This window comes from Rhinolophus sinicus, linkage group LG15, assembly GCF_036562045.2.
Source record: "Rhinolophus sinicus isolate RSC01 linkage group LG15, ASM3656204v1, whole genome shotgun sequence".
Classification (NCBI taxonomy): domain Eukaryota; kingdom Metazoa; phylum Chordata; class Mammalia; order Chiroptera; family Rhinolophidae; genus Rhinolophus; species Rhinolophus sinicus.
Window position 1 is genome coordinate 26291133 of NC_133764.1, and position 27992 is coordinate 26319124.

Consider the following 27992-nt stretch of genomic DNA (forward strand, 5'->3'; position numbering starts at 1 on the left):
TACCCTGCCATAAACATCAGCGTCACACATCATATAGTGGTGCACACATTGATCTACACACTGCTTCAGGAAAATGAGGATGTCTCCACCGCCCCATGCACCCCACCCACAGTTCCAGCAGCTCTGGCCTGGGTGGAGCCCATGGTCAGGGGCTCTGTGGTCGAGTACGGCTGCTGCTATTCCCCGGGATGCCACACGAGGGCTCCCGACCTTGGCTGCGCCTGGCTAGAGTGTAGGTGGAGTGAGTCCCAGGTTCAGAGGGGACAGTGGCTGCCTCCCTAAGGCATCTCAATTCCCAACAGCCCTGTCTGTCTCTGAGGATTCCATCTAGGCTCCTGTTCCCACATACTGGCCAACTTTTGGGTGGGGGAGTTCCCATATCCTTATCCCAAAAAGCCATTTTCCCATAGCAGAAAGGCCTAAAGCTAGAGTGAAGATGAACTTCCTGACAGTGTGGGGCAAAGCCAGCCCGACAGACCATGTGGTCTCCTCTGCTGGTCCAAGATGGCCAAATTGCCCCCAAAATGCACTCTGCCAGGAGGAAACTAAAGCAATTCTCTCAGCCTATTTTTACATCTGTCTCTTTGCTTCTATCTTCCCATTTTCATTCTCTTGATTTCTATTTGTCTTTGTTTCATCTCGAATCCAATCTTTTCTAGTCCTGCCTTTCTCCATGGCTGGATCTCTGTCTATCTATAATAGCACTCCTGTCTCTGTCTCTATGGTCTTGGGCTGAGGCCGATGTGCGGAGAACAATCTCCAGCCCACTTGCCTCTGTACCCTGGAAGGTATGGGTGTGTGTGTGGCCACATGTGGGGGCACTGGGCTGGGATCCCCTGAGGAACCTGCTCTTCCCTCTGTCCCGACCCTGCCTGCCGGTCCAGCCTACCAGTCCAGCGCCATCACTATGGAAACCAGCAGCTGACTTCCTATTGGTGGGCGGGAGGGGAGGAGGAGGGGAGGGGAGGGCTTGCTCTCTCCTGCTCACCCCCCACCCATTCTGAGGCTCAGCCCTCCTCCGCGCCCACCATCTCGAGGTTCCTGGGCTGTCAGGCCAGCAGGGACAGAGACTATGAGGCAAGCAGCCCACCGACCCAGGCCTCCTTAGGACCAGCCCGGCCGCCCAGCAAGCCAGCGAGCTAGAGAGCAGCAGCGGAGAGAACAACAGGAGATAAAGGACCACAGCGGACCATTGGGGATCACCCCCAGCAGCTTCTGTGGACCCTAGCCAGGCTGAGGGGTCGTGATGGATGACCAGACTCACAGACCCTGATGGACACACAATGACACCGACGCACACACAGCTGCACAACACAGATGCTCAGATACAACCAATGACAGCATCACACACTGCCACCGCCCTGCAATACAGACTCCCCCCTACACACACATACATAGAGAAACAACTGGTAACTCTGAAACAGGCACAGACAGTGACACACAGAACCACTACGCCCCCACCCCAGCACACACAAGTGGAGGCACTCATCCTCCAAACACATACATAAGACAGTGCTGACCTGCACACACAGACCTGGAAATACACGCACACCCTCACCCAAGCGCTGCTGTTGGTGGCCTCTGCATATCCTCCCAGCCCCCGCGGGGACATCCGCGCTCCTCCACACACTCTCGCATACACACAGCCACGAGCAAACATAGCTCACATACCCCCAGCTCTAGCTCTAGCAGCCCTGACTCCTGCAGCCTCCTTTGTGGGTGAGGAAGAACTCAGCCAACCTTGGATGGAGACCCGTTGAAGCCAAGAGGTCAGAGAGGAAAGGGTCTGGCCTGGCATGACCCTCTCCAGCTCCTTCACTTGGCTGGGTGATGTCCCCCAGCCCGGATCCTGGGGCCCCTTGGCAATACCATGGAGCAACTGACACCCCTCCCACAGCGGGGGAACCCCAGAACCATGGAGCCATGGGCACTATCTGCCTGGCCGAGCTGGACTCCAGGCCAGGGGGGCGAATCTGGAGGCTCAGCCCCAAGCATTGCCGATACTCCGGCAGTTCTGCAGGTAGGAGAAGTAGGGCCTTTGGAGAGCTCTGAGCCCGAGGGAGCCCAGAGCCCCAGGCCTGTGGGGGACATTCACCCTGAAGGAACAGAAACTGGGCTGCCCAGCCCAGGGAAGCAAGCAGCGAGCTCAGGACCCAGCTGCCCAGAGCTGGAGGACGAGGAGGTGGAGGCTTTCAGTAAGGTAAGGGAGCTGTGGAGGGCTGGGTCTGTGAGGTGGGGGGGCCTCTCATCATGCCCTCCAGCCTGGGAATGATATGCAACCCCACTGCCCACCTCTCCTGTCCTGGCTTGTCTGTGGGTTCGTCTCTGTGACTGTCAGTCCTCCGTTCTTTGGGTAGGAATCTCAGTGGCTCCATTTTTTGCCATCTGTCTGTCCTTCTGATTCTCTGCCTGTCTACATCTGGCCCTGCCCCTACCCCCTCCCTCTGTTAGTCTCTCTCTGACAGTCTGTCTGTGTCTCCTCCTCCGTGAGTCTCTGTCCTTGGGGACTGGAGGATACTGGGGTATGTAGAGGTATACAGTAGAATCAGAGTCCAGTGGAAGCAGATTCAGGGGAGGGGGCTCAGAGCTGGGCTGAGCCAAGGAGCACAAGGTTTGAGGTGGGTGTGAGCAGTCTCCTGTAGAAAATGGAGGGAGCAGGACTTTGGTGGGGGGTACTCAGGGGCCATGAGGAGCCTGGAGGGGTGGGGATGGGAGCTCAAGCTGGCATTTCCCAGGAGATGAGCAGGGATGGGAAGAATTGGAGACTACTAGAGAGGGTCCTAGGGTTGGGGACGCCAGTGTGGGCAGGGAGCCCGTTCTCCTGGACTTCCTGTGCTGCACTCTGAAGGCCTGGCATGGGGGGAGAACCTGCTTGTCTCCGTGTTTCCTTGGACCATGGCAGGAGGGCTATGACTAGGAAGGGTGGGTTCCTGAGGCCCTGTGCCCTGTCCTTTCCCATGCCAGGGCAAGCTGAACATGGGCTTTGGGGACAGGCCCAATCTGGAGCTGCTGAGGGCCTTGGGGGAGCTGCAGCAGCGCTGTGCCATCCTTAAGGAGGAAAACCAGATGCTGGTGAGGTTTGGAAAGCGAATCCTGGGTCCTGGTTGGAGCTGGGGAAAGGCAGACTCAGACACCCTGGCCCTCTGTCTCAGTGTCCTCGTCATCCCATGTGTATCCATGTGGGAGCCACATGGAGGTGACATGATCCCTGACCCAGAGAGGGTGAAACCCTCCCTAAAGATGCCAAGGACCCCACTGTGAGCCCAGGGCTCTAGCTCATGGTCTGGACAGTTAGGATTGGGTCTGCCAGGTGCTCCCCACATGCCCCTATTCTGGCCAACCCCTTGTCAGAGGAAGAGCAGCTTCCCAGAGACGGAGGAGAAGGTGCGGAGGCTGAAGCGGAAGAATGCCGAGCTGGCGGTCATTGCCAAGCGCCTGGAGGAGAGGGCCCAGAAGCTGCAGGAGACTAACCTGAAGGTGGTGAGAACTGGAGGCTCCTCGTCACTCCTTGTGTGACCAGGGAAGAGGGGAGCCAGGGCTAGGACCGAGGGGTGGGGTTTGGGAGTCATGGACTCTTAGCATCCAAGAAAGCAGGAACCCAGGGGCCAAAGTCTAGGAAGGGCAGACACTGACCAGGCTAGGGGGCTGAGGATTAATGGAGCTACGGGAGGGAGAGAAGGGCTGGGTGAGGAGTTCCAGAGCAGGCAGGGAACAAGATTCTGGGTTACCACGTGCTGGTGCTGGCTACAGCCTCCCGCTGAGCTCATCTCTGGGTGCAGAGCCTGTGGGGGCAGGGATGAAGACCCATCACAGTGGCAGCCCTAAATTAGCAGCGTCCTTTGGGCCTAAACTAGGATGTGAGGTTAACGCTTACAGTCCTGCTTGAGGATTGCTGGGATGGGTCCAGTGAGGCTGTTGGTCCTCTTATGCCCCAGACACGGTAAAAGCAGGAGGCCACAATGCTAGGTTTTATCCTAACCCCTCTTTTGCGAGATGCTGATGAGTGGGAGAAGTCCCCCGGCCCTCAGATGACCACTGGCCTTACCCCTCCTCTGGCCAGGTGAGTGCCACCGTGCCTCGTCCAGGGACCAGACTGGAGTTGTGCCAGAAGGCCCTGGCCCGCCAGCGAGCCCGGGACCTCAGTGAGACAGCCAGCGCCCTGTTGGCCAAGGACAAGCAGATTGCTGCCTTGCAGCGGGAGTGCAGGGAGTTGCAGGCCAGGCTCACCCTGGCGGGCAAGGTGCGAGGAGGTCCTGATCACCCCATCCAGCTCAGCCCTACACAGGGCCACCTGCCAGGCTTGTGGGATGTGGACCGAGATGTTAACGAGATGCAAATGAAGCGGGAAGGTGGAGGTTGCTGGGGAGTAGTTCCCCTGGCAACGGCCCAGGTGGGAACCGGTAGAAGACTGAACTGAGGGGGGCGGAGCCATGAGTCCCAGACCAGGGAATTTCTGTGCTCCAGGTTTCAGTACATCACACTTGCGTGAAGCAATGTTCATAAGGTATTTAGCACAGTGCCGGGCACACCGTGAGTGCCCAGTAAAGGAGTTAGTGTGTACGTCTGCACACGGGTTGGAGGAAGCATGTGCCTGTACACTCACGCACCTGTGACCAGCATGTATGCATGGAAGGATGTGCACGTTCCCGCGTATCTGAGCCCCTCCAGCAAGGGGACGGCGTGGGGTAGACAGGATTTTAGGTCAAATCCCCCTCCCTGTCCCAACCCAGGAGGGTCCCCAGTGGCTCCACGTGCGGGACTTCGACCGGCTGCTGCGCGAGTCCCAGCGGGAGGTACTGCGGCTGCAGCGGCAGATTGCCCTGCGCAACCAGCAGGATCCGCCCCCGCCACCCGGGCCCTCAGGCCCCACTGCCCGGGTCAGAGCAGGGGCATCCGCCCCCGGGATCCCCGGAGAGGTGAGCACCCGCGCAAGGGCAGGTGTGTGGGTGTGTGTACGTGGGGGTGGTGGCGGTTCCAGGATCTCCCCCTGTAAAGCGCTCGGAGCCCCGGTGGTGGCGTGCGGACTCCAAGGGCTGGGGAGCTTTCCCGACCCCAGGCGCACGGTCCCCGCGCAGCCTCCCAGCGTTAGTACTTGCGTCGGGCCTGCCCCCGGGGGTTCGGGGTCCGCCCTACGCAGGTCCGCGTCCCGCGGGGCCCGCCCGATCGCCCCTGCCGCACTGCCAGTGGTACGGCCCGGCAGCAAATCCCTGGTTGCCCTGGCAGCCGCCCTGGGCCCAGCCCGTGCAGCCGCTTCCCGCAGCCGCCGTAGCGCGGGGACGCCCCCTTCAGCGCCTGCCTGGTCGGCCAGGCCCGGCCCCCGCTACCGGGGGGCTTCAGGTACGCGCGACCCTCACTGGGCGCCGGGCTTAGACAGCTCCTGTCGCGAGGACTACGGACCCCACCCCCTCCGGACCCCCAGAACTTAGTGATCTGGCTCCTCGCCATCCTCTCTCCTTGGGCAGCAGCAAGGTCCACCTCCTGGGAAGAGGGGTGGCAGAAGGGACTCCATATCAACCAAAACCTCAGGGTATGGGGTGCTTTTTGCTCAGATTTTGCCCCTCTGCCTGGCCCAGGGAGAGAGACGCACTTCCCATCAAGACCTGGACTCCCCCAGATTTGCACACATAAATGGGAAGTACGACAGAGTGGGCTTGGGGGAAGCTATCGGAGGGTCTGGCCAGGTTTGCAGCTCTAGGCCAAGCCCAGATATGGATGGTCCAGAACCCCTACCTCTGGGAACACTACATCCCTGGGGATCCAGGTGGCCTCCTAGTTCTCTGCCAGTCACTGAAGGACACCAGAACAGTTATTGAGTACAGAGCAGGGCTGCTGCTGGGAGAAGCTAAAAAGGGAAAGCTTTGGCCTGGATAAGGGGCCTATCTCCCAGGGCACACATGGGTCTCAGGATCTCAAAGCGCTATGTCTGGAGGATGCAGAGGTGCAGCCTCTGCACTTTCACATCAGCTGGAGATGCTGGGAGGGGGTGGGCAGACAGCACCTTGCCCCTTCCTGGGCAGAGATCTCTTTGCTGACTGTGAGATGGGCTGGGGCAGACTGCCCTGGGGCCCTGTTCTCAGGTGGCAGCCCCCTGCTCCTGGGCATTTCCAGGCCACGCCCCAGGAGGATGTGGAAAACCCACCTGTGGTCCTAGGGGAGCCAGAGAAACAACAGAGGGTGCAGCAGCTGGTAAGTCCCAGCAGAGATCAAGGGCTGGAGGAGACCTGTTGTGGGCAGCTGTGTCTTCTTACATGAGGAGCCCTCTGTTCTGACCCCACAGGAATCAGAGCTTAGTAAGAAGCGGAAGAAATGTGAGAGCCTGGAACAGGAAGCCCGAAAAAAGCAGAGGCGATGTGAGGAGTTGGTGAGCTCTGGAGTGTCTCCCAGAAGCCAGCTCCCCCCTACCCCCAGGCCAGTCAGGTGGTGGGTTCCCTCTCAGCTCTGCTTTCATCCATCTTACCCTCACTTTTTCACGTGTGCTACGGGGCTCTCCTTTCCTGGCTGATGCAGTTTCCAGGTGGGGGAGGAAGGCCTTGTCGGGGAGGGCAGGGTCCTCTGTGTGGGAAGGGGAGGAATGTGGGTGCTGGGCCCCCACCCCAGAGCTCCTCTGGTCTCTCAGGAACTGCAGCTGAGAGAAGCCCAGAATGAGAATGCCCGCCTGGTGGAGGAGAACTCTCGGCTCAATGGGAGAGCCACAGAGAAGGAGCAGGTAGCCTCTCTGCCCAGGTGCGGGGGGGCCTGGGCTCCTGCTAGGCCCTGGTCCCTGGTGAGGGACTATCTTCTCCAACCCCCGATCCAAACTGGGCCAGAATATGAAGGGTACAGTTTCCCTGGTAAGGGAGCTGGTGAGACAGGGCTCACACATCTAGCTCCCTGCCATTCCCCCATCTCCAGGTGGAGTGGGAGAATGCAGAGCTGAGAGGCCAGCTCCTGGGTTTGACGCAGGAGAGGGACTTGGCCCTTCGCAAGAGCCAGGGCCTGCAGAGCAAACTGGAGAGCCTGGAGCAGGTGTTGAAGGTGAGAGGACTATGTAGGTGGAGGGAAGGTACTGGTCTCTGGCACAGGGAGAAAGTGGGACCGTAGAATATGCCCTTTGTGGGGCACTGAGGTCTGAGGCTGAATCCTGGACCACAAGTCCTTTTCCTTTGTAGTGTCAGTTTCCTTTTTAAGGGTATCTGGAACACGTGGTGTCTGAGGTTCCCTCATCTTAGATCGTGGGCAGAAATGGTGGACTGGGGTTCTGGCTTTAACCCAGGGTCTTGTGTTTCAGCACATGCGGGAGGTGGCCCAGCGGCGGCAGCAGCTGGAGGTGGAGCATGAGCAGGCTCGGCTCAGCCTGCAGGAGAAGCAGGAGGAGGTCCGGAGGCTGCAGCAGGTGGGGGCAGGGTATTCACGGGGCAGGAATGAGGGAAGGATGGTAGGTTGCTGGACCTCAGCTTAGTCTAACCATCCACTCATCCAATGAGCATTTACTGAGCAACCACTGTGTGCCAGGCGCTGGGGGACAGTGGTAGGCAAAGACCAGGTCTCTGACCAATCATCAAATAAGCATATCTGTGAATGAGATGATCCCAGTCACGGAGAGCGCAATGGGGGAAGAAAACAGGGTGATGTACCAGTGGCTGGGGTGAGGTGACGGGCCATTTTAGAGAGAGGTCAGTGGGAAAGGCTCTGTCCTCAAGGACGGAAGCCAGCTGAAGAGCATGCCAGGTAGGGGACTAGAAATGCAAATGTCCTGTGGTGGGAAAGAACCTGGGGATCCAGACCGGTGTGGCTAGAATGTGGTAGGATGGACAGAACAGCAGGAGCCAGCAAGAGCCAGATCACCTTGGGCCTTAAAGACTGTGGAAGTAGTTTGGATATTTTGCTCTCTGAGTGGTTAGAAGGCTGTTGAAAGGTCCCAAATAGGGTGTAGCATGATCTGACTCATCAATTTAGGCGATAACTGTTATGGTGTGGAATTAACCCCTGGTTATTCACAAAAGGTGAAAGCATTGACAGACTCTATGAAGGAAGTTTTTATTAACGTTAGGGCAGAGAAAGAATGCCCATGGCAGTGTCCAAAGATGATGGCTGCCTCTGGTAGTAAGGAGAGAAACACTGGCAGGGGAGTGTGTGTGTCGGGGGGTGGTCGCCGGGGCCGAGTCCAGAGTCTGAGAGTGGACAGTTGTCCTTAACTTCAGGTTAGCTTTTTCTTACATAGGGAAGGGGGAGTCAGTCAGGCAGGTTTGAGGGCTGACATCCTTCCTGAGGTCTGGTCTGTTTGAAGACGATGTTATCTCTGCACTCTGGACTCGGACTTGGTCTTAGCAGCCTGGGACTTTAATGCATTACCAGTAAAAACTGCAAGGGAGTTGTAAATTCGATTCCAGTGTCGGGGCGCCTGAGGATTAAGAAATTGCTCTTTTCCAGGTTAGGATGTTGTTAATAAACGAGGTACGGGTAGCCTTGAGAAAGAGAACAGAGTTCTTCAGTTAATCAGTGAGGGGAGAAGCAAAGAGAAAATAGATGAGTATCAGGATGGATCAAACTGCAAACAAACTAAGTCTAATTACAGGTGGCTAGATAGGAAGCTATGCAGTGAGTCAAACTGCAAACTATCTAAGTCTAACTGCATTACTGATTCACTGAGTTTCACCCTTACAATAACATTGGCAGCACTGTGGATGGTGAGCTGCGGGAGTGGGCACAGAAGCAGGGCCATCAGGTGTTGGGACTCTTGCAGGGGTCCAGGGGGGGCGATGATGGCCATCTGGACTAGGGTACAGGCAGTGCAGGTGGAAACAAGTGGACTGAATTGAAGTATATTTTGGAGATAGAATCCACAAGACTCCATGGATTCCAGTCATGGACTGACAGTCGCCGCTCTGTCACTCATTTGCTGAGTAAACCCTGATGGAGGGTGGGCTTTTCACTCCCCAGGGGGTGAGGGATGAAGGGGCAACAGATCTGAGAGGTAGGAAATCCTGAGTCTGAATTCTATGTTGGCCAACTTTGGATTTTGTGGTAAACATTCAAGCAGAGATGTCCATAGACAGCTGGATCTATGAGTCTGGAGTCGTGGGGAAGTTGGTCTTGAAGACGTGTTTTGGAGTCCTTAGCGTGACTAGAGGGGCCTGTTGGGAGAGAGTGAAGGGTATAAAGTGAGCCCAGTAGCACCCTAACATTCAAAGGAGTAGAAGGCAGGGAGCAGGTAAAAGGGGCTGAGAAGGAGTGCCCGGAGAGGTGGGAGGGGAACCGGAGGGTAGATATCCCGGAAGAGAAAAACAGTATGAGGCCCACCTGTCTTTGACCCCATTGCCTTCTGGACTAAGGCATGGTTCAGGGGTAGGAGTTTGGGAGGAAGGAACCCTCAGCCTCCACCTTCCCAGTGTCCCTTCCATCTCCCTCTCTCCCACCCCTTTCTTCCCTCCCCTCCCCTCGTCCTACCCTCCCTTCCATCTCCCTCTCTCCCATCCCCATTCCTCATCCTTCCCCTCCAGCTTTTGCCTCCTCCCACCTGTAGGCCCAGGCAGAAGCCAGGAGGGAACATGAAGGGGCCGTACAGCTGCTGGAGGTAGGTCCCTGGAGGTGGCCACTAGCAACACCAGCTTGGGGAGAAGCAGGGGAAATTCAAAGAGACCTGGAATGGACTGTGTGTGGGGTGTGGGATGTGGGGTTGCAGGAAGGGCCCTTAAATGCTTCAGGGCCTAGACAATCCCCTCCGCCATTGGCCTACTTCTCAGGCTAGAGCACAGCCAGGCAGGGGTTCCTGGGTCTGTTGGCTATGGTCTCCCATTGCCGCCCACCCCCAGCGGCAGCCTTTACCTTGAAATACCCTTCCATTTAGGAAGTGGTCAGTCAGTCCAGTGAGCTGACCAAAGGGTGTCCACTTGGGTCCCTCTCTCCCTCCCTCGCTAGGTAATTACCCACAGGGCTCGGGGTCTAACCTCTCCTCTGTGCTTTCCTTTCCTGCCACAGTCTACCCTGGATTCCATGCAGGTACAGCCTCCTGAAGCCCTACCTCCTGGGCGTGTCCCCTCCTCCACTCCCCTCCAGGCGGGCTGAGCCACATCTCCTCCCTCAGGTCCACATGGTCCCACCTCTCACGTCCAACAGAGCAGAGTGTAACTGAGAGCAGACCTGAGAATCTGGAAATGTGCTGGGTTCCCACAGGACGTGTGGGCCATCTGCTTGCCCCGTATTTGCCACTGTGCCTGGCAGACACGGGGCCTTCCCTCCTCTAGGACCGAGCCACTCGGCCCATGAGGCAGTTCATCACTAGTCTAACCTGTGATCCTCTTGATATTGGCCAGGGGAGAGCCCCAAATATTGGGACTCTGGATACCTGAGAAAAAGTCTTGAGAATTGGCTCATTCCTGTCACAAAGATGTCCCTAGCTCCCGATTGGGATCTCTCTGGGGACCTCTCTCAGAGCAGGGATTTGGGTCACTGACTGGGAAGGTGACAAGCAGCAGAGCTAAGAAAACTCCTGAGGTGCTACTGGCTGTAGTGATGGGGATGGGAGCCATCCCTTTTGGCCTAGAAAGCAGCCAGAAGCAGGAAGTACCACTGCCTGGGGGAGAGGGTGTGCTGAATGTGAGGCAGGCCCCCCCACCTTCTCTGGGGGAGGGGGAGGGATGAAGATGTCCCACAGCTCTAGGACTTTACCCTTAGCTCAGACACCGTTAAGGGCAATGGGGCAGCCAGGCTGATGGCTGGTACCCAGGCCTGCGGGCTGGGCGATGCAGTCTGAAGCCCTGTGTGGGGCTGTGTGGAGATAGCACAGGCTGGGACTGGGCAGCTTTGCTGGGTCTGGTGGCTCATGGAGGGTCTTGGCACAGGTCCGGGTTCGAGAGCTTGAGGAGCAGTGCCGCAGCCAGACAGAGCGCTTCAGCCTCTTGGCGCAGGAACTCCAGGCCTTCCGCCTACACCCTGGCCCCTTGGATCTGCTCACCTCAGCCCTGGGCTGCAGTATCCTTGGGGACCGCCCACCACCTCCCTGCTGCTGCTCTATCCCCCAGCCCTGCCGGGGGCCTGGCCCCAAAGGTAAGGTAGACCCCCAGTGACGTTAGCCTGGAATCCCCCAGACCAAGATCAGAGTGTTCAGGGTCAGAGAAGACTAGCAACTCACCCAAAGTCACATAGCAAGTTAGAGCCAGGCCTGGAGTGGCTGTCCCAGACTCTGGCCCAGGCGTCTCAGGCCACTAGGAGTTGGGCGCTAGGACTCAATAGCGGGCAGTGTGGGCTTGTGAAGAGTCGGGGCTGGGCATCAGTCAGATCTGGTGGTCCCAGCTCCACTCACTTAAAAGTCTATGTGATCTTTGCTGCTAAACCTCTGTGGGCTGTGGTTTCCTAAGCTGTCAGAAAGGAATAGCTCCATGCACCTCATCAAGCTGCTCTGAGGATATGTGAAATAATAGTGTAAATTGCCTCCACTTAGTAAGTTCCCCCCAAGTATTTCCCTTCTTTTAAGGAAACCCTGCAATGGAGGGCCTGCCCCCATACCCAGGTGGCTCCATCCTTGGTCCCTGATCCCTCCTTAGGCCACAGACCCACACCCGTGTGCCATCTTCTCTTTAGACCTTGACCTCCCGCCAGGCTCCCCAGGGCACTGCACCTCAAAGTCTTCTGAGCCTGCCCCTGCCATCCTTGCTGGGGTCCCTCGAAGGATGGCCAAGAAGGCAGAGTCTCTCTCCAACTCCTCTCACTCCGAGTCTGTCCACAACAGCCCCAAGTCATGCCCTACGCCTGAGGTCAGTGCAGGGGAGGGGCCTGGGGTCTGCCTCCGTCTTGGGGAAAGGGGAGGGGACGTGGCCTTGTCCTATTTGGGGTCCCCGGGACTTGGGTAGATGCTGGCCTATGCAGGGTCCCCCATTGGGAAGTGGAGCCAGGCCCTAGGAGAGAGGGACCTGTGGATTTTTCCTAGTGGGCAGGGAGCTCAGGTGGAGCCTATCTTGCTCTCCCGTGCCCTCCTGCAGGGCCTACCTTGGGGCCGCCCAACCCCACCCCTCTGGGGCTCAGAGAAGCCCTAGAGTCCTGGGCTGGATGGAGGGAGACACTTGGGCGCCAGGATCCACTTAATGAGACTGTTCGTGAGAGTGTAGCAGAAGCCATGGGTACATGAGAAAGAGCACAGGTTCTGCGATTCAGATCCCAGCTTTGTCTTAGGCAAGACCCTTTCTGGGCTTCGGATTCCTTGTCTGGATTTTGGAGCTGATGCAACCTGCCTTGTAAGTTTGTTGTGGGGATTACATGAAAAAATATAAGGAAAGTGCCTCTCGCAGTGCAGAGCACACAGTAAATGCTTGACATATGGCAGCTTTTGTTATTGCCAGGTTCTTGGGCATCACTCATAACTCTTCCAGTCACTTCTTACCTCTCTGTACCTCCCAAACTCCAGAAAGTGGAAGGGGCAGGTCAGGAGCAGCCTACTGTCCAAGGTTGTGGAAAGTGGTAGAACCCAGCCCTGGGCCTCTGCTGCCCCCTTGTGGGCAGAACGATGGTGCTGGCTTTGGATGTCGTGGGGCAGGTTTGGCCTTGTCTTAACTTGCTCGGTATCCTTCTCTCAGGGACTTCTTAGCCCCCTCTGCCTCCTTGCATTCAGCTCTTTATAGTTCTGGTGCTTTGCTGCATTTTTACCTTAAGGAGACAAACTACCATTGGACACCCATTCCATAACAGTGTGGCTGGTCACCTCGCCGATGGGGAAAGTGGTCTTAGTTCCTGGGCTGGTGCAGTAGCAGTCGGGGTTTGGGGAGGTTATCCCCTCTCCCTTTATCCAGGGAAGCTGGGCTTTTCCAGGACCGGCTGACTCAGGTACTGATTTAGAAAACAGCGGGGCTCATTGCTGCTGGCCTTGTCGCACGCCCTCACTTTCCCTTCTCAGAGCAGTGGGTTTTCCTCTGGCTTGGCCTAGAAACCTGCTTGCTTTGCCATTGGCCCTGGGTCCTGGAGAACACTGGCAATTCTGTTTTCCCACAGGTGGACACAGCCAGTGAGGTGGAGGAACTGGAGCCAGACAGCGTCTCCCTGCTCCCAGCAGTGCCGGAGGGCAGCCAGGGAGGAGCCAGGATCCAGGTCTTCCTAGCACGCTATAGGTGGGCCCCTCACCCCTGCTCCCCATCCCCTCCCCTAGCATTTGGGGTGCTTGGGAGGAAGGGGCCAGGTGAAGATGGAGGCCTCTGGAAATGGAGGGGTTGTTATAGGTATTCCCAGTTGTCCTCTTAACCCAGTTGGGGCAAGGTGAGCCCATTGAGTGCCCCACTTGGCTAATGGTGGACAACCAAGTCTCCACAAAGGGGAGAGGAGATGGGACCTGGACATAGTAGGTCACGGTCCTCCTCCTCTTCTGTGTCTCCCGGCAGCTACAATCCCTTCGAGGGCCCCAATGAGAATCCAGAGGCAGAGCTTCCACTTACTGCTGGCGAGTATATCTACATCTATGGCAACATGGATGAGGACGGCTTTTTTGAAGGTAGGAAGGTAGTAGGGTCACTCTGTTCATTCCTCTGTTTTTAAGCTTCTCTTCCCAAAGATCTTCACCCGTTGGAGGTCCCCAGCATGCTCAGCCCACTATATCTTTTCAGACTCAGCCAAAAGGCAACAGAGATCTGACAACCTGTGGGGAAAGAGAAAGGAAGGGATCTGGAAAAGGGGACAGCTGGTGTGAAGGTCTGTCCCAAGCAGGGCAGGACAGGACCTACCACAGTCTAGATAATGCACAGTGACACACAGAATTTTGGCTAAATTCACCTTTGTGCTGGTAGACAGGGCACAGCAGTGTTTAACCCTAGTGACACTGAGGTCAGGCATGTAACATAGATCTGATGCTGGACTCCAGTTGAGTGTGGGGAGGAGGAATCGGTCCAGAGCCAGGAAAGGGTGTTGGCAAGTAGTTAGCAGGTGTCAGGGCCCAGGCTTCAGGGCGTGGGCTTCAGGGAAGTTCTCTAGTGCCTGTGGGGAGACCAGGCAACTGACGCAGATACCCCATTACTGAGACTGCCTGACAGGGCAGGGCCTAGAGAAGAAATGGCCTTGGGACACTTCCAGGATGGCCCTGGCTGGGCACCAGACTATAGTTTTGTTTTTATAAAAAAAAACCAAAAAGCCAGCACCTTTTTTTTTTTTTTTTTGGAGGGGGGGCAGCAAAAACATAAATATTAACTAACCAAAAATTACTAGAATCTGGGGTAGAGTTAAAGGCGTGTGGACAACTGGGTGTACGATGCCATATTCCTCATGAAACCTTAGCTAAGTGACTGCTTCATTGACGTCTGGTCCCACATGGACCTTCCTCAGTGGCATGAACTACCTGGCTCGACTCCATCCCAGGCTCCAGCCTCAGCCTTTCAGTGCTGTGAAGCCTCCTACTTTTAATGTCATGGTCCTTTGTGTTAGTGTTTATATTAATTTCCTAGGGCTGCCCTAACAAATTACCGCCAACCGGTGGCTTAAAACAACAGACATGCATTCTCTCACATCTTTGGAGGCCAGAAGTCTGAAATTAAGGTGTTGGCAGGGCCACATGCCCTATGGAGGCTCTAGGGGAGAATCCGTTCCTTGTACCTTTCAACTTCTGGTGGTTCCAGGTTTTCCTTGGCTTGTGGTCCCTTCACTACAGTCTCTGCATCTGTCATCACATGGTCTCCTCCTCTTCTCCCAGTGTCTCTCTGTGCATCTCTTATAAGGACACCTGTCATTGGGTTTAGGACCCACCCAGATAATCTGGATGAGCTCATCTCAAGCCCCTTAACTTAATTACATCAGCAAAGATGCTTTTTCCAAATAAGTCCACATTCACAGAATCCAGGGAGTAGGATGTGGACATATTTTTGGAGGCCACGATTGAACCCACTGTCGTGTTTATATTATCTAATTTATTGAAAGGCCCTACTGTTTCTTCTTCAAGTTTCCTTACCTTTTAAAAAAAATTTTCCTCTTAATCTAAGCAGACAGAGAGAGTGTTGGGGAAACTCGCAGGCCCTCCTGCAGCTCAGACCTGCCTACAGGCACCCTCTGCCCTCAGCCCTGATCCATGTTTTCCCTGCTCCTACGAAGGCACAGCAGCCACCAGCTCATCTGTTCCCTGGGGACCTTTTTCCTTCTCCCAGAATAGCTTGATTTCTTCTTCCTTCCTTGACATCCCTCAAACAAACAACAACAAATGTTATAATACTCTGTTGTCAGGTGTTCAGAGAAACTGGCACAAAGTAACAGAACTTCCCTTTGGTCACTGGATTGACCACCAGTCATGCTCCTAGACCCAGGCCTGCTGTGGGTCCCGTCCAGCTAGAACCCACGGGAGACTCTTTTCTTTGGCACTGATATCTGTTGTCTCTCAAGATTCCTTTCCTTACCCTGACCAGGTAGTGCTTCCCTCTTCCTTTGAAGAGGAACCTCTTCCTTGTCCTCAAAAGGAAGTTGAGGGGCGCCCCACCCCCACTCCTCAGGCCTGTATAATATGGAACTTTTCAGATGTACAGAACAATTAAAGACTAGTACAGTGAATACCGATATACTCACCACTTGCAATCAATAACTGTTCACATTTTGCGTATTTGCTTTATCTATATATAGGTGATAAAAAAGACAAATGACTGAAAAGCAAGCTGTAGACATTATGACAGTTTACCTAGACACACCTCACCAGGCACTTTCTCAGAGCAAGGACGTTGGCCTATATTGTTGCAGCACCAGCATCACTTGCCAACGGGTTAGAAATGCAGAATCTCAGCCGCACCCAGGCCTAACAGAATTAGAATCTGCATTGTAACAAATCGGGTGATTGATACGCACAGTAAAGTTTAAGAAGCTCTGTCCTGTCTAACCACAATACTGTTATCACACAAAAATGAACAGTAACCTAGTCCAGATCTTGACTTCTCTTGCATTTGCAAAGCACTGACAGGTAAATGTTGATTTGAATCTAATGCTTAACATCACCCAGTGACCATTTCTAAAATGCACTTATTGGACTGTTTTTTTCTCTACCTCCTCTCTGTCTTCCCTTTCCCTGTCCTCCTGCCAGGGGAGCTTATGGATGGCCGAAGGGGCCTGGTCCCTTCCAATTTTGTAGAGCGTGTGTCCGACGACGACCTCCTGACCTCCCTCCATTCGGAGATGGCTGATTTGTCCCACAGTTCAGGCCCTGAACTCAGTTTCCTGAGCGGAGGTGGGGGTGGCAGCAGTAGTGGGGGCCAGAGCAGTGGGGGACGCAGCCAGCCCAGATCGAAGGAAGAGGCTGCAGGGGATGAGCTCAGTCTGAGCCCCCCACCTGAGGGCCTGGGCGACCCCCCTGCTGTGCCTTACCCCCACCATCTGGCCGTCCTCAAGCAGCTGGCCCACAGCGTGGTGCTGGCTTGGGAGGCACCTCCTGAGCAAGTGGAGCTACGTGGCTACCATATCTGCGTGAATGGGGAGCTGCGTCAGGCCCTGGGACCTGGGGCACCCTCCAAGGCTGTGCTTGAGAACCTGGACCTGCGGGCCGGGCCCCTCCATGTTTCTGTGCAGGCCCTGACCAGCCGGGGCAGCTCTGACCTTCTGCGCTGTTGCTTGGCAGTGGGTGCCCGGGCCGGAGTGGTACCTAGCCAGCTGCGGGTCCATCGACTGACAGCCACATCTGCTGACATCACCTGGGTGCCCAGCAATAGCAACTTGGCCCATGCCATCTACCTCAATGGGGAAGAGTGTCCCCCTGCCCTCCCCAGCACCTACTGGGCCACTTTCTGCCACCTGCGGCCGGGTACACTCTATCAGGCACGAGTGGAGGCTCAGCTCCCACCTGGAGGGCCCTTGGAACCAGGCTGGGAGAGGCCAGAGCATCGGGCTGCCACCCTGCAGTTCACCACACTCCCAGCAGGTATGCAAGCTTGAGTAGTGACTGTAACACCCAGGAGGCCCGGCTGTGGGTGATGGCGGAAGGGCAGACTGTTCTATCTGCATTTTCAGGGAAATGGCAAAGTGGTCTGGTATCTCCAGTGGTGTGTCCTGCATTACTGGTCTTGTGCCCTCTCATTCTCCCAGGCCCGCCTGATGCCCCCCTGGATGTGCAGATTGAGCCGGGGCCCTCCCCTGGAATCTTGGTCATCAGCTGGCTCCCAGTAACAATTGATGCTGCCGGCACGTCCAACGGCGTCAGGGTCACAGGCTATGCCATTTATGCAGATGGGCAGAAGGTATGGCCTGGAGACTCTGTCCACCTGTATCCTGGGAGCAGGAAGAGGGTCTCTCCTTGCCGTGCTCAGAGGCCTGGTCTCAGCCTGGCACAGAGGTGCCCAGCCCCTGGCATTTGGGTACTAGGTAGTGTATTGGCCAAGAGCATGGGCTTTGGTAGTAGTTGATTGGGATTCAAAAAAAGCAACAAACCTCTCCCCCACTGAAGCCCTGTGGCCAGAAGGATTAAGTGAGTTAAGGCGTGCCAAGGGCTTAGCACAGAGCCTGGCAGAATGCTAGCCGTCGTCGTCGTGTCCTCATACTTGGCCGGCTCAGCTTCCCTTTCCCATTTTGTGCTCCCTCCACCCTGCAGATCATGGAGGTGGCCTCCCCCACAGCAGGCAGCGTGCTGGTGGACTTGTCACAGCTGCAGCTGCTGCAGGCGTGCAGCGAGGTGGCCGTGCGCACCATGTCACCCCATGGCGAGTCCGCCGACTCCATTCCGGCTCCTGTCGCCCCAGCCCTGACTGCAGCCTTCCTGCCAGCCAGGGTCTCCTGCCCCTCACCACGACCAGGCTCAGAGGCCAGACCACCCCTTGCTCCAGCCACCCCAGGGCCTGGAGACCCCAGCTCCCCTCTCCAGCGCCCTGAGCCCCATAGAACTCGAGAGCCCCCCGAGGACCCCCGAGCAAGCCCACCCAGAGAGATACCAAAAGGATCCCAAGAGGAGCCCCCAGCACCTTGCTCCCAGGTACCCTGCTGAGGAGGGGGGAGTAGGTGGAGGCTGGGAGAAGGGCCTGAGACTTGGGCTCTTCCTTAGTGCCTCCCATTCCAGGAGGAAGCTGGGGCAGCTGTGCTGGGCACCTCAGAAGATAGGCAGACCAGCGAGCCAACCGTGAGTGAGAGAGCTCCTGGCCCTGCAGCTTCCTCACTGGCCCAGGAGGAGGCCGAGTGGACCATGGGAGAGGCCAGCCCGGCACCCTGCTCCACCCAGGGAGCTCTGGCCCCGAAGGTGCCCTGTGCTGAGGCCTGCCTTGGAGGAGACATGGGGTCTGGGCTGAGGCCCAGGGCTGAGGTACAGGGTTGGGGACACACTGTGCCATTTCAAAAAATCAGGACCTGCTTCCTTGGTTTCTTTGTCACCTCATCTTTCCTGATTTCTTTCTCTTTTGGTTCCCATTCTCCCCAGCCCCCACATCGTGCATAACCCCATTTGGGATGTGACCTTCTCTCCCTCTGCCAAGAGACCTCTTTCATTCTGGCTGGGGCTGACCCACCCCGCCCCTCTCACTGCCCTTCCCCCTCTCCTGCAGAAGGACGCGGCAGAGCTCGGGGTCCGTCCAGTGAGCTCCCTTGTGGACCATGGCCGCAACTCAGATCTGTCAGACATCCAGGAGGAGGAAGAAGAGGAGGAAGAAGAAGAGGAGCTGGGTTCCAGGACTTGCTCTTTCCAGAAGCAGGTTGCTGGCAAGAGCATCAGGGAGAATGGGATCAAGGTAATGGGGTGTGGAGGGCTGGTGGGGCCTAGACCTCGGGTTCCAGGGGCCTCTGCCCCATGTGTCAGCAGCTGCTCCAGCTGCCACTGAGTGCCAGCAACATTCTAGGTGTGTGGCCTGGGCCCGGTCCTAAGCAGCAGATAGGAAGTGGCTCAGGCTTGGCCTCTGCCCTCCTGGGAAGAAAGGGGAGGATAAGAAGCTCTTTGCTGCACCTTCTTCCACTCCAGCCCACCAGATGCAGCACCCTGGCCATCGGAGAGCCTGGTGTTGGGAGCTACCGGGGAAGGGGTGGGGAGGCCTTTCTGCTGTTACTGGCACAGCCTGCTCCTGTCCCTCAGGGGCCCTAGCATTGTGCGGCCTATGCCTTGGGTATGTTCCCTCATTCTTCCTCTGCCTGCCCTGGACATGCCATGTGACTTTGGGCCATCCCCTTCTCTGGTCCTTCCTCTCGGAGGAAGCTGAGGGAGGGCTAAAGGGTTGCTTGCAAGCCCTGCCCTCATTTGAGGGCAAAGATCACAGCTCTGTCCTTTTCCCATGGACCTCTCTTCCCTGCTGCCCTCCTCCCTCCTGCCCCCAGCCCCAACACCAGCCCGAGCCCTTCTGTGAGACTGACAGCGACGAGGAGATTTTGGAGCAGATCTTGGAGCTGCCCCTCCAGCAGTTCTGCAGCAAGAAGCTCTTTAGCATCCCCGAGGAGGAGGAAGAGGAGGACGAGGAGGACGAGGAGAAGCCAAGGGCAGGATCTTCTTCCCGAGACCCCAGCCCGCCGGAGCCTTTGTTGCCCGGGCTGGACTGTGATAGCACTCAACCCCAAGGACCTGGCCCATGTCCCTTGTCTCCTGAGCCCTCCAGTGCCGGAGACCACCTGGAGGACACAGCCGGACTAGTTGGTGGAAGCAGCTGGAGGAGAGGAAGTGGCTCTACCGAGAAACCCCTAAACCGCAAGCGGTCCCCAGATCCCCGTGAACACTGTAGCCGCCTTCTCAGTAACGGCGGGACCCAGGCCTCTGGACGACCAGGCCCCACACGGGAGAGGGGCGGCTCCACTGTGGGCGAGGGCACCAGGGGTGGACCAGAGGCTGGTGGGAGAGGGGGCCTGGCCCCCTCCCAGAGGTGCCCACGTGGCCGGACCCCAGAATCTGGCCTGGCCAGCTGCCTCTCCCCCAAGTGCTTGGAAATCAGCATCGAATATGATTCTGAGGATGAGCAGGAGGCGGGCGGCGGGGGCATCAACGTCACTAGCTCCTGCTACCTCGGAGATGGGGAGGCCTGGGGCACAGCACCCATAGGAAGGTCCAAGGGGGCTGTGAAGGCGAATTCAGGCCCCAACCCCTACCCACGCCTTCCGGCCTGGGAGAAAGGGGAGCCAGAACGGAGAGGCCGCAGTGCGACTGGCAGAACCAAGGAGCCAGCCTCCCGGGTCCGTGCCCACTCCCACCCTGGGCAGCCCCCTACCTGCTGCCGCCTGGCGGCTCTGCTTGCTGCCCACCAGCCACTCCCATTCCACGCTGCCGCCTCCATCAGCAGAGGTGGGGCTGGGCCTCCGGGCTCCCTCACCTGCCTCCTCCCACCCACATTCCACTGCTTTGCTGCTTCTGCTGATCGGAACTGGGATGCACAATATTCTGTTATCATTAGTCACCAATTGCCACCAGGCAGCCCCCTGCCTACGGGCTGAGTGGCCCTTTCCTCTGCTTAGGACACTGACTGTGATGGCCAGCTGAGAAGAGGCCCTCCTCTCACACGCTCCTTGGCCAACTCTAAGCTCTCATCTTAGTCCCCTCTACTGCACACATCTAGGGTGGCTGGAGCTGGGGCCTCCCATCCTGCCCTTCGTCTCCAGCAAGGTTGGGCCAAGGCTTCAGGAGAGGAATGTTGCGTCCCTGCTCTGCTGTGCTGCTTATGCTGACGGGGAAGAGCTGGGGAGAGCGTGTGGGGTTCTGCCCCGCTGAGGTGCCCGCCAGAGGGATGGTGTGACACTTCTACTGTCTGTTGCCCTCTCTTTGCAGGCACCAGAGATTGGGGAGCCCAGAGGGCAGGACAGCTCTGGGAGGAGGGGCCCCCTGCAGAGAGGGGGCCGGCCCCCCAGGCCAGGCACCACTGAGTTGGGTGAGCACCTGATGAGGGGTTGGCTAGGCAGAGGGGGCCTTTCCTAAGGCCTTCACCAGAGCTTATTATTGCTTTCTCTCTCTCCCGACCCCTCCACAGCCCCTCCGAGGAGCTCCCCAGAGGTGCTGGCTTCCCAGGACCTACCTGTCAGGGTGTTTGTGGCTCTGTTTGACTATGATCCTGTGTCGATGTCGCCTAACCCTGATGCCGGGGAAGAGGAGCTCCCCTTCCGGGAGGGCCAGATCCTGAAGGTGACTCACTGTCTGTGGACTCCCTCATGCCTCCTTTCCTGCACTGGAGGGAGGTATCATAGCCATGCATGGGTGAGAACGCATCTTCTAGAGCCAGATGATGTAGGGTTGCCACTTCTAGCTGTGTGACCTTGAGTACATGAACTCCTCTGGGCCTCAGTTTCCTCCTTGGTAAAATGGGGCTAGTGTTAGTGTCTGCCTCATAGGGTTGTTGGAGGTTTTACGTGATGTAGTACCCATAGAGTACTTCAGCTGCCTGGCATATAGCACAATAGAACTGCTGCTGTTAATGTGACAACTTTTATTATACTTCTAAGTGTTTATGAAAGGCTTTTGTTATTGCTCTGAGGTTGGGGAGATCTAGTTGGGGGTGGGCCTGGGGAATGGACGTGCATATAGTGATGATAATACAGAAAGGGCTATTTTCTCTCATCCCTCTGACTCTGATTCTTGGCCCTTTCCCCCATTTCCTGTTCCATGGCCCACCAAAGATAGAACATTCTCCTGCAGTTCCACGTGCGGTGCTGTGGGGCTCAGAGCCTGGAGCACAGGGAGCTAACTGAACTGGCCTTCTGAGACACCTGGTCTTTGCCTCCAGGTGTTTGGGGACAAGGATGCCGATGGCTTCTACCGGGGTGAAGGTGGGGGCCGGACGGGCTACATCCCCTGCAACATGGTGGCGGAGGTGGCGGTGGACAGTCCGGCAGGGAGGCAGCAGCTGTTCCAGTGGGGTCATTTGTCCTCAGATGTTCTCCTTGAGGGCTCAGGTATGACATGCCGCTGTTCCTCACCCACACCCCGCCATCCTACTTCCAATTCAACTCCCTTCTGATCTTTGTATTTCGGGAGGATAGAGAATTGGTGTATCTGGAGTAGCAGGATGCCTCATTTATCCAGAATCTAGCAGAGCCTCTGGGGCCTCACAGAGACTGAGTCCAGTGTGGCCACAGCAGCGAGCTCGCCATATGGTGTGAGATCTGCTGCAGAGGTGTATTTTGGATCCTGGGGTTTGGGGGTGGGAGAGGGATGCCCTTCAGAAACCTGAGTGCAGGAACCCTGGTGCGGCCCTATGAGGAGATTCCAGAGTCACTGTCCTATCCCCTGCCTCAGTTTCTCTTATGTCTACTTGCCTTCCTGAATTAGGGAATGGTCTCTTTCTGTACTCCACAGCCCGCACAACTGGGCCTCCCCCCAAGCCCCGCCGGTCCAAGAAAGGTGGGTGACATCTCCCCTTCCCCTTCAGGGGCCTGTGAGGATGAATGGGGGTAGGGGGCACTGCTTGGCTTTCTGGGGAGACACATGTAGGGTTTTGAGCAGGGAAAGGGGATAAGGGTAGACCTTCACTACATCCATCCCCTCCAGGGGGAAGCTTCATTTTAATGGGGATGAGGAGTGGTTTGCCAGGACCTCGCTTCCAAAAAGTACCTGACTATATAAATTCTGTGCAACCTGGAATAAGTCACTTACCTTTTCTGGGCCTTAGGTCACTACGCAAACCAAAGGGCTGGGCTCATGTGCTCCCTGAGCATCCTCCTCCTGCTTCCCTTGCGTGAGGCTGAGCAGGGATGTGAGGGGAGGGGCGCTCACACACGTTCTCTCCACAGCTGAGTCAGAAGGTCCTGCCCGGCCTTGTGCAGGTGAGGGGCCATCCCTGTGCAGGGGAGACTGGGGGGGGGGGAGAGAGGTAGGGTGGGTGGCCCCTCTGGTCTCTCCCCAGGGGCTACAGCTAGTTGGGGAGGTGGTAAATAGGGGTCAACAGGCCTCCAGTGCATAGTATGGGGTGGGAGGTCTAGAGAAAGTCCAGAGTCTTCTCCCCCTGCCCCTATAGGCCCCCCCAAGCCAGTCTCCTCTGCCAGCCTGAGAGCTCCCCGCTCCATGGTGGCTGCATTTGACTACAACCCTCGGGAGAGCTCCCCCAACATGGATGTGGAGGTGAGGACCCTCAGAGCCCAGCCAAGGGGGGTGGTGGTGGCAGGGCCTCCTTGGGCCTGACACCTGCCTTTCCATCTCTCCATAGGCAGAGCTGCCCTTCCGAGCAGGGGACGTCATTACTGTGTTCGGGGGCATGGATGATGATGGCTTCTACTATGTGAGAACATTGGGGTGGGGGGTTACCATACCCCTTCTCACCAGATCTTTCAGAGAGGGCTCTCCCAGAGCTGGGGAGAGAATGAGCAAGGGTTCCTGATGGACACCTGGAGGAATGGACGGGTCACCTCGCATGACAGAGTTGTTGACCTCAGGCTATTCCCCCAGGGGCTTTGGAGTCAAGGGGGATGGGGCTGAGGCCTCTTTCCTGGTCTCAGTCTCACCAGCATCTCCTCCCCAGGGGGAACTGAATGGACAAAGGGGCCTGGTTCCATCCAACTTCCTGGAGGGCCCTGGGCCTGAGGTGGGCAGCTCAGACAGGGAGCCTGGGACACCCCAGGCCGAGAGTCAGGTCAGTGAAGAGCTGGGCTCCCACCTCAGCAGTTGGGTCTCTACCCTGTTGGTGTGGCGGTGGGACCAGGGCAAGGTCGTGGGAGGGCCATAGCAGGTGATGAGCCAAGTGAGCAGTGTCCAGGCTGGAGCTGCTGAGTTACCGCCAGAGGGCGCCCAGGCAGGGCCAGCTCCCTCCCAGTAGGTGCCGCCCTCTGCAGAGGGGTGATGGCTGTGACCCTGACCCAGCCCATCTGACTGAGCTGCCCACACCCAGGGATTGACACAGGAGAGAGAGCCCTGTGGACAAGGACCCCTAGGACTCCCACTCCTCTAACCAGTCATAGCTCCAGTTAAAGGGCACCTCCCACCCTGCTGGATCTCTCTGTCTCCTGGGAGCTTTTTAAAGCCAGTTAACCAGCAAGGCCCAGCTTCCTGGGTTCCCATGCTTAGAGCTCACCTCTTCTTGGGGTGGGTGGAGTACAGTTAAGCTCCAGCTTCACAGGGCAGGGAGCGGGTGAGGAGGCCAGGACCTTACTGGAAAACGCTGGGCTCCCACCTGCAGCAGTTCCCAAGGCACAGGCTATGCAAAGGAGGCCCAGCCCCTGTGACCCAGCAGCAACCTGGTGACTGGGTGGAGAGCATGTGGGTCTGTCTGTAACCCATCTCCTCTCTTTGTTCCCTGTTCTTCAGAGAATGAGGAGGAGAAGAGTCCAGTGCTAGATGGAGATAGATATATGTAGAGAGAGCAACATGTAAGTGGGGTCTAGCCCTGATGTCCATGTGACCCCCACTCCCCATGTCACCGTAATCAGACAGCATGCCAGAGCTGACCTGACTTTTCCACTTTCTTCCAGGGAATGGGGGAGGGTGATTTTGCTATGAGCCAAATTTGGGTGTAGGATCACCCCTTCCCCTTGCCTTTGGGCAGTGCCAGATGTCATAGGAATACATGTCATCTTAGTATGTAATGTCCCATATTATCTGACTCCTCATATTCTATAGCATCTGCTTATAGAATATGATGTGACATCCGTATTATGACTCATCAGTGTATTCTGATACCATATGACTATGGTATTACAATATTATGATTATTATTGGTGACAGAAGGATGACAGTGTAATGCCACTGATAATAATAGTATTGCCACCCTTGTTCCCTACATCATGACCTGTTAGGAGATCAGATGCATGATTTTACTTCCAACCCTCCATTTCCTCTGCTGGAGGAGTAAAAGGGGGACTTAAACAGTTGGAGGCCATAGATAACCCCACATCATTCGTCTCTGGGGCTCAAAGACCCCCTCTGTTTGTTTCCCCAGCAACCCCTCCCTCCTGGGCTATTATAGAAGGAGCCCTGGGAGGGAGTAGGAAGGGCCTGGGTCTCCTGGCCAGCCATCAGCCCTGGCTGGTTGGCAGTGGGCACTTTCACCTCCAGGTGCTAGCAGAGCTCTTGGTGGACAGGCCCTGCCCCATCACCAGGGCCGTGGTGAGGGCAGGCTCCAGGCTGGGCACCCAGCTCCCTGCCTCTGGTCTGGGCTCCCTGGCTGACGCTGGCCAGGAGACTGCCAGGCTCTGGTGGCAAGTGGAGGTTTGAAAAAGGGAGTGGGGAGTGGGGGATGAGGAACATGCCGGCTGGCAAGACCTGACTGAGCTATGCCAGGGACAGGAGGTCATGGTGGAGGACATGGGATATGGGGGTTTGGGGGAGGCTTCCTGGTGGCTCTTCTGTTTGCCCAACCCCTGTCCTTAGGCCACTAACAACAGTGTCTGCGTGGGCCTGTGGCAGAGGGACCACTTACGGTTGCAAATGGAGCTAGGAGGAGATTCAGCAAGGGAGAGATGTAAAGGAGGGGCCAGGGTAGCCTCTATACTTGTGATGAGGGCTGAGTGATGCCTGACTGTCTCTGGCCCCAGGCTGCTAGCAGCCCTCCCAGGGGCCATTCAAGGAAGAGTCCTGATCTCCTCCCCATGGGGTGGGCACTGGCTCCACACCTGAAGGCCCCAGGGCACCGCGTCTGCTGGGCTGGAGGACATGCTCCTGTCTCTGAGGTGGTGCAGGAACCACCTTCCCGGGAAGGGACGGCTCCCTCAAAGCCATCCTGGTCCTTGCTCTCCTTTTGATGAGAGGGGATGACATGGGGAACATTGGGGCACCCATCCCAAGGATCAGGTCCAAGTTCCGCCAGCCCTGTGAGGAGACCCAGAGAAGGGGAGGGGCCTGCCCAGGGCCCCAGTGAACAGAAGCAGAACTGACTCTGCCTTTGTCCCTTTGGACTCTCACCTCAGTGCTCCCTCAGCATCACTGTTCTCAGTGGCCTCTCTGTGCTCTGCATGTGTGCGGCAGGGTGCTGGGGCTCTGGTTCTTGACCATGGCTCTGACACGGGGGACTGTAGGCACGTGAGGTGGTGGGATAAAGGAGTCAGCTTAGGGCAGGGAGTCGGGCCCTAACTTTGTCTGTTTTCTCTCACATTCCAGGACTGGGCCAGCTCAATACATGGGCCCCCAGTGCTGCCAGGCTGGCCCTGTGCCCCTGGGCCTGGCAGCTTCCATAGGATGCAACTGGGGGGGCCACAGGGCACAGGTGAGAAGGTGCGAGGTCTCTTCTCCAAGGGGAAGCAGCTCCTCAGGAAACTGGGGTCTGGGAAGAAGGAGTGACGCTGTGGCCCATCCTGCAGGAAGAAGTGGCCCCCCGAGACCCCCAGAGCACTGTCCTGGCTTGGGGGAGATGGGGGAAGGCCCTGGACTTCTGTTCTTCTGTGTTAACACTGTGGCAATTGGAAGGGAATCAGAGACTCGGTGAAGGTCAGAGCTGGATGAGTCTTGAGGATGCATCCTCTGGAAAGGCACCTTTTCTTATAGGCGGGAAAACAGCCCCAGAGAGGGTAACTCTGCCAAGGTGGCTGAGCACCACCTCAGTCACAGAGCCAGGACTAGACTTGGGACTCTTGACTTCTAGTCCACTCACCTAGGCCTGGTTTCCCACCATGCTGTACTAATCCCTTCTCTGGCCCTCGCTGCTCCCAGGACCGAGGACCCTAGGGGGAGAAAGGGGCCTGGTCCCTCTGATGGCTGTCCTGATCGTGTCTTCCCTCCCTTGAAGGAAAGTTTGCACTGGATTGTCCCCAGCCCCCTCCCCACGGGGAGGCGGCGGAGCCATGTATATATGTACATACTCAGTGCCTCAGTCAGCTTCCTCCATCTCACTTCCACTGCACAGGCCCAGGAAGGAGAAAGGCCATGCCAAAGCGGGCCTAACCCTGCCCCCAGAGTGCTCCACCGCTCCCTGCCAGCCCAGCCTCTGGCCCCCGGTGTGTCCCCAACCCCAAAGACCCGGGGGGCCAGCAGGCAGAAAGCAGGAGTTGGGTTTGCCTTATTTTGATCATCGGATTCAATTTCTCTTTTGCATCGTTTTCCTCTGGCCCCTGTGGGAGTCCAGGGCTAGGGAAAAGGACAGATTTATGCAGCTATTTTCATACATTCCCTGTTCAGAGTCGGGTAGGGGCTCTCCACCCGTACCCTAACCACCCATCCCCGCCCTCCTGCTGGGTGAGTGTCTCTGCATGTTTCCTTTGCTGTGGTGGGAGATTGTTTGAACCCCTACTCCCACCTTGGTTTCCAGGGGTGAGGAATGGTGGGGGCATTTGTTTAAAAAGACATTTTATTATAATAAAGTCTATTTTCACAAAACCCATGCTGGGCTTTCACAAAACCTGGGGCAAAGGACTCAAGGGGTGGGTCCTGCTGGGCTTTTGACTTGACCTGAGAACCCAGAAGTTACACGCCAGGGCGACTGGGGCAAAACTCATGAATGGCAAGAAGACCAGGCAGCTCTTGAGAGGAAGGTTTGGCAGCTTCCTGAGTCCCTGCTCCCAGGGCCAGGTGTTTGGAGTTGGGGCTGGGTCCTGGAGGGAGCAAGAGACCTAGACAAGAGGGAAAATAAGATGAGAGAAGGCACATCCTGCAGTCTTGATTCCCCTCTACTAAATTCATGGAAGTAATAGATGTAAGAACAACCAAACAAGCAAACACCATGTGTAGTTCTGCTAGAAAGCAAGAAGGGGTGGGAGGGAATCTTAGTAGACTAGAAATGGCAGGATTCCAGAAAAGACAGAAACAGATGGGAGATCATACTCAGAAGCCTCCAAGCAGGGTGACGTGGAGAGTCCTGCACATTGCTCCAGGCCTAAAGGTGGCACAAACAGCAGAAAAGACCCGCATGGTGAGCTGGGATTCCATGTGGGGAGCAAGCAGGTCTATTGACTCGGGTGCATTCTCCCCGCTCACGGGCCAAGGGGCAAAGGTGAGGATGTCTGCCTTTAGATGAGAACAGTGGAAGTGGCAGCTTGGATCAGAGCCCAGGTGGCATTTTAGATGGCTGGCAGCAGCTGGCAGAAAGGAGAAGCATCACTGCCCAGGTGAGAAGCCACCAAAGTGCAGCATATTGTGTCCCCCGCGGTCTCATGGAAACCCGCCAAATCAGCAGCAGCTCCCACCCGCCACCTCGCAGGGACTCGCAGCTACTAAGGCAAGGACACAAGAGTGAACAAACAAATCATTTTGGAAAGAATTGAGATTTGAGCAA

At 56.8% G+C, this 27992-nt stretch overlaps 1 protein-coding gene across 9 annotated transcripts; it reads left to right on the forward strand.

The window, feature by feature from the left end:
• The first annotated feature begins 984 nt into the window (after nt 1-984).
• Nucleotides 985-27099, forward strand: TSPOAP1 (TSPO associated protein 1). 9 transcript variants are annotated; one of them, XM_074320873.1, is made up of 33 exons: nt 986-2200; nt 2965-3072; nt 3352-3480; nt 4061-4240; nt 4731-4916; nt 5224-5337; nt 6109-6186; nt 6278-6361; nt 6617-6706; nt 6892-7014; nt 7268-7372; nt 9503-9553; nt 9958-9978; nt 10821-11025; nt 11560-11732; nt 12961-13076; nt 13344-13453; nt 16007-16837; nt 17002-17153; nt 17504-17881; nt 17966-18205; nt 18444-18626; nt 19204-20046; nt 20636-20735; nt 20835-20986; nt 21585-21753; nt 22130-22201; nt 22591-22623; nt 22815-22918; nt 23004-23075; nt 23316-23426; nt 24098-24159; nt 25886-27099. In XM_074320873.1, exons 1-32 carry the CDS (start codon nt 1871-1873, stop codon nt 24125-24127), a joined length of 5673 nt encoding a protein of 1890 aa, XP_074176974.1. In that variant the 5' UTR covers nt 986-1870; the 3' UTR covers nt 24128-24159; nt 25886-27099. The 9 variants fall into 9 exon arrangements, with proteins under 9 accessions (XP_074176970.1, XP_074176971.1, XP_074176974.1 ...); XM_074320874.1 differs by having other exon boundaries at nt 22157-22201; XM_074320869.1 differs by lacking the exon at nt 24098-24159 and having other exon boundaries at nt 985-2200.
• Nucleotides 27100-27992: the final 893 nt, after the last annotated feature.

Coding starts and splice junctions, on each gene's coding strand:
- TSPOAP1 (XM_074320869.1), top strand. CDS start 1,871: ATGGAGCAACTGACACCCCTCCCACAGCGGGGGAACCCCAGAACCATG. Junction 11,026..11,559: donor CCGGGGGCCTGGCCCCAAAG/GTAAGGTAGACC, acceptor TCTTCTCTTTAG/ACCTTGACCTCCCGCCAGGC. Junction 11,733..12,960: donor AGTCATGCCCTACGCCTGAG/GTCAGTGCAGGG, acceptor GTTTTCCCACAG/GTGGACACAGCCAGTGAGGT.